Source organism: Pygoscelis adeliae, unplaced genomic scaffold, assembly GCF_000699105.1.
Source record: "Pygoscelis adeliae isolate BGI_AS28 unplaced genomic scaffold, ASM69910v1 Scaffold331, whole genome shotgun sequence".
Lineage (NCBI taxonomy): Eukaryota > Metazoa > Chordata > Aves > Sphenisciformes > Spheniscidae > Pygoscelis > Pygoscelis adeliae.
This window is the reverse complement of record NW_008824037.1, coordinates 551747-557194: the sequence shown is the minus strand read 5'-3', so window position 1 is coordinate 557194 and position 5448 is coordinate 551747. Positions and strand designations below refer to the sequence as shown.

General features: G+C 58.8%; 1 protein-coding gene across 1 annotated transcript in view; it reads left to right on the top strand.

Moving 5' to 3' along the window:
- Positions 1 to 2855, top strand: part of TLCD2 (TLC domain containing 2) — a 6352-nt gene extending 3497 nt beyond the window's left edge. Inside the window, exons 3-4 of the mRNA XM_009333455.1 lie at positions 424 to 743; positions 2478 to 2855. Of these exons, the coding sequence (XP_009331730.1) occupies positions 424 to 743; positions 2478 to 2855 (698 nt within the window). The remainder of the gene's footprint in view (positions 1 to 423; positions 744 to 2477) is intronic.
- Positions 2856 to 5448: the final 2593 nt, after the last annotated feature.

The following is a 5448-nucleotide window of genomic DNA, read 5'->3' as shown; positions in this document are numbered from 1 at the left end:
AGCCGGGGCTGGGAGCACCCCAAAAGTGCCCAGGATAGGGGGTCGATGCAGACCCCCCCAAAGCCTCGAGCTAAACCTGCCAGTGTGGAGGCCAGGAGCTTTGAGTCCTCTGACTGTGTGAAGCCTTTCCCCCTCCCTCCCCTTGTCACCTTCTTGCAGATCTGTCACCAGCCCTGTGGTCAGTGCTAACAGGCTTCCCGGCATGGCTACAGCTCAGCAAGGAGGTTTGAGTATCTAAAATACCGATGTGGGGTTGGTCTGGTGGCAGCGAATCCTGCAGCTGTTGAGGGCTCCAGGCTGAAAGGACGTGGGGTGGGATCCGATCCCGGGACGGTAACAGGTTGAGGGTCCGCGTGCTGCCTTCACTCTCACACTTCTCCGGGAACAGATCCAAGTGATCAGTCAGTTAGTGCCTGTCCCTAGGACCACGTCCTACAGAGCGATTGCAGGAGGGACCCAAAACACAGCAATTCCCTTCTGCTGCGTGTGATCCTGCTCTGCGCGTGACTCGCCACCCACCCAGGGCTTGGGCTAAGCTGTGGCCATCACTTCCCCGGAGGGGCTGCTCAGCCCAGTCAGGTGCAGAGCCTGCTGGAGGGAGATCCCTTAGCACAGCCCTTCCTGGCCCCGCTTCTTTGCTCATGGCCTCTCTGTTCCCAGGTTATTTCCTTGAAGACTTTGTGGACATGTTGTGCAATCAGAAACTTCACCAGTCCTGGGAGCTGCTCTTCCATCACTCTGTGGTGAGTCCACTGGCCGCTCTCCGAGGGTACAGACCCTGGCACTTGTGCCACCAGGGAGGCTGGGGCTGGGGGAACTGCTGTTCCCCTCTGGCTGTGTGAAGCCTTTCCTCCTCCCTCCCCTTGTCACCTTCTCGCAGATCTGTCACCAGCCCTGTGGTCAGTGCTAACAGGCTTCCCGGCTGTGGGTGTTTGCTACCTGTTACAAAATCTGGTTTTTCTGCCTGGAAAGAGGAGCCCGGCAGCCCAGACAGCAGAGATTGGAGCTCCTCTTGGTCCTGTGGGACTCGTGTACTCTTCCAGGGTCTGCAGAATGGCACCCAAAGACGGGGTAGGAAAAAACCCCAAGTGTGCACAGAGTAGGGAGGCAGAGAGCTGTGCCAGGGGGCTGATCTGTAACAGTGGTGTGGACAGGCAGTGAGTGACGCAGGTGTTCCCACCGGCACAGGCGAGCAGCTCAGCTCCTGCCGGCTCTCGGCCACTTGAGCAGCTGCCAGGAAGGGCTGCACATCTCTTCCTTCCACCTCTCCCTCCCCGGGGCGCTTTCCTCTCATTCGAGTCAGAGCCTTGGCCACGGGGCTGGGGTGGCTGGAGCAGCCGCGGTGCAGGAGCCCCACATCAGTGCCCTCTGCCTCCCTTGCTCCTGTCTGCACCCAGCGTGGGTTTCTCTTTGATCGCCTCTGATGTCCGGATGCCCGAGCGTTGCGGATGCTGCAGGGCAGGGGGGTGGCACAGCCCAGGGCTGAGCAGCAGAGGCGCTGTGGGGTGCAAGGAAGGCACAGGGGTCTGCTGGGCCTGGGGATGGGGGACAGGGACAGCGCTGGGACCTACCTGAGGTGAGGCGGGGGAGGCGATGGTCAGACCTGCTGTCTCGCAGAGCCCAGCGAGCCCTGCGGCTCTGCCAGCCGCTGCTCACGAGTCAAAAGGTCATCTCCACAATAGAGCTAATTCAGGCCAAGACAGTGACTTAACGAGCAGGGAGCAGATAATCTCATTAAAGAGCCAATACAGAGAACAGCATTAATGGTATAAACTGAAGAAAGGACTGAGTGTACTAAAAAGCAGGCAGGCGGAGCCTGTCCGTGCTGTCCCGTCCTCCCGCCCCCCCCCCCCGCCCCCGGCCCGGCAAGGAGGGTGCGGGGCAGGAATCATGCCCTCCCTGCCCCCAACTGCCCTGTTCTCTGCATCCAGCAGCCCCAGGGTGCTTCACGCCAGGCTCGGGACGTCCCAGGGGGCTCTCTGATGCACCAAAGCCACTTAATCCCTGCAGCGTGCCTGCCCTGGGGAGAATCCCTGAGCCAGCAGCAACCGTAGCTCTGGGCTACACGTTTCCCTTCCTGCTCCGTTCAGCCATTCACTGTGTGTGGAAAAACCTGCTGGGCCACAACCAACTGCATTCCCCAGGCCACAAAAGCAGGGTTAGGTCAGGCTGCTCTGTCTCCTCTGCCAACCTGGAGTTTATAGAAGTGTTTCCCTCTCCTCCCACTGGAAAAAAAAAAACCTGCTCAGGTTTCATGCAACAGTGGGGAGGCTTTATCTCGTGCCCGAGGCTGCAGTGCTGGCTGGAGGCTGCAATGCTGCAGAGATATGTGTGGGGTGATGACCAGCGGTTTGACACTGGCGTGATAACCATTTCCACCTCTGCTCCACGCTGCGCCCAAGCATGGAGGGCTCCGGCTTGCAGCAGCTGAGGGCGACCAGCTCCCGGGCTCAGCCTCTCTTCTTTCTCCTTCCCAGGTGATTGTCTGCTTTGGTATTGCAGTGCTGCTCCATCAGTACATTGGGTTTGCCCTTGTGGCTTTACTGGTGGAGATTAATTCCATCTTCCTTCACCTGCGGCAGATCCTACTCATGGCCAACCTGGTGCACACCACCTGCTATCGCCTCAACAGCATCATCAACCTGGGCACCTACGTGGTGTTTCGCATCGCCACGCTGGCCTGGATGACTCGCTGGCTCTTCCTCAATCGGGAGAACGTGCCCCCAGCAACGTACGCTGTAGGCACGGTGGGCATGGCAATCATGACGCCCATGAACATCATCCTTTTCTACCGCCTGCTGCGTAGTGACTTCTTCAAGTCCAGCCGGGATGTGCAGCGGGAAAAGGAGCAATAGCCCCCTTCCCTGCAGGGTCTGGGGGATGAGCAGGCCCAAGCCCGTGGAGGGGGACAGCAAAACGCAGTGGATAGTGAACATGGCTGTTTCAGTGCCTTGCGTGGAGGGCCCACACTAACAGAGCATCCGGGCTTTTCTTGTGGCTGCAGATCCTGGGCCCTGCACAGCAGAGAAGGTGCTCACGGACCAGGCACTGGGGCTCTGCTCCCCCCGCACCTTTGGATGACGTGGTCGGACCACCGGGAGCTGCTCAGAGAAACCTTGACAGCTCTTGCAGCTCCCTGAGGCACCACTGAGATGAGAAGGGAGCAGAAGAGCACTGTTTCCCCACTGCTTTTCCGGACAGCCAAATACCACAGTGTGTTTCTAACCCCTTCGATGCTGCAGCCCGCAGCATCCCATCGGCCAGGGGACACTCTGCTCAGCCCTGCGTTCTCTGTGGCACTTCCCATGGGAGCACCACCAGGCAAGAGAGGCTCCAAGGCTTCGTCCTCGAGGCCAGGGCCAGTAAAAGCCAAATCCTGCACTCATGAGTCTTCCCCGAGGAGATTGTCCCAGGTGGGTGACGGAGGGAGAGGCTGAGACCTGTCTGGGTGGGATGCTGCCTGCTGTGGGGTCCAGGTCAGGGGCAGAGCACTGGGCAGCGGGTGCTGCGGTGCTGTGCTCAGGGACGGGCAGCCAGCTTCTCCTGACAACTGGAGCTTGTTCCATGTTTTGTTCCCAGATATGTTAAGTGCACGTAAATGAGCGTGGGAGAGGGTGAGTCGCTGGCCAGAATGATGCTATGTGATGGTCACTTCCCACAGATGTGGAGTTTTCAGGGATAGGCATCTATTAGGATTTAGGCATCTATTAGGAATGAAAAGTTCTGCTGCAGAGCCCAGTGTAACGCTCTTACCCAGCAGCAAGAGCTCTTACTAACATGAGCTTTTAATAAATGGCTGCAAATGAAACAGCTTGAGGGGAAGGGGCTTAGAGGGGAAAAAGGGACTCAGCATCCCAGCCTTCTCCAGGGGTGTCACTGCTGAGCACAGTGCTTCATATCCGACGTCTCCCCGCCACGGAGTAAAAATACACTGTGCCCTGACACAGTCTACCTCTCTTGGGGGTTTTTCCCCCCTCTCCTTTCTATGGAGGAAGATGAAGGTTTCTGCTGTTCCTGCCTGCCCTCCTAGGCAAGGGGAGGCTGAACTTTCCTTGGGGCTGGCAACTGGGAGGCTAAATGACGGCAGGGCGGGTGCCAGCTCCCACCGTGGCTCTGGCCTTTAGCCCAGCTGCACGGAGCCACTTGCGACATGCGGGGTTAGGAAAGTGCCAGCTGTGAAATAGGGCAGGCTGCAGGCAGAGCACCCGGCATGTGGCTTCGCTGCTCTCATTCCCGATGCTGGACGCCGGCTTGCAGCAAAGCTATCGTCCTCGTGGTTTGCCCTGCCTGTCCCTGGAGGCTTCCCGGGACAAGGAATCAGAAGTTTTTAATTCCCCCCTGCTCCACATTTCCTTTTCCCTACCGATTCCCACACATTGAACTGTTTCCCCAGCAGCCCAGCGCTGTGTATAAAAGCAAGATCATCCCACTCAGGGTTACGTGTACCAGTTTTGAGAAATCCACTGGATCTGTCGTGCTTTCTGTGTGGCAAATAACCTTTAACTCGAAATCTCTCCTTTGGTTTGAAAAGCCGGGTGACAGGCTGAAACAACGGGCTATGCGCTGCTCGGAGCGGGCGGCACTTGTTTCGAGGAGGAAAATAAGGGAGCAGCCACATTCCTGCCTGGGCAGGAAAAGGCGAGCGATGCGTGTGGGCAGTGGGAGGCTGGAGATGACCCGTGGCCAAAGCTGCTTACGATTCTATTTGTGGAGAGCGCAGGGAAGCTTGCAGGTACTGGAGACACCTACTCCGTGCGTGGGTTTGTCACCTCGAGCGGTGGTTACGTGCCTGTGTGACGCTCGCAGCTCCCAGCCGGAGCGGAGCTGACAGCCAGGGCTTTCTCTTCGGTTTGACCCATTTACACCCAGTTTTTCAGGAGCTGCTCCGCTGATCCCTGCCCTTAGCACGGCTTCTGCACCCACTCAGCAACGCTGGCTCTGTCCTCCAGCCTCTGCCCACACCAGGGACGTTTCTCAAGGCCTGGATTGTGTTACCACGTTCCTGCCGTCACGTGGACGTAGTGTACCCCGGGCATGGGGGGTTGAGGGCCCAGGAAACCTGTTTTGGGAGCCTCTAATCAGACGTGATTTTCCCACAGTGCTACGGTGGGATAACCGGTGGCTTCGCAGCTCGCTGCGGCCGGATGCGAGGGTACCCTGTGCTTGTCCATCCTGATGAAGAACGTCACAGCCTTGGCCTGAAGGGCTTTGGGAAGGGACCTGCCCCTCTAATCCCCTCGTACAGGGGTTCACATGGCTAGAGGGAGCATTTCCATCGGGGAATTAGTTGCCAGGGAGCCACACCCCAGCCTGCCACCCGCCCGCACCCCCTTCAGCCCCGTCCGACATCCCAAGAGCCAAGATCCCCTCCAGCGCAGGCCCCTCTCCCCACGGGGAACCCCCCAGGGAGCCCCCGCCCTGCCGAAACCCCGAGGCAAACGGCTGCCT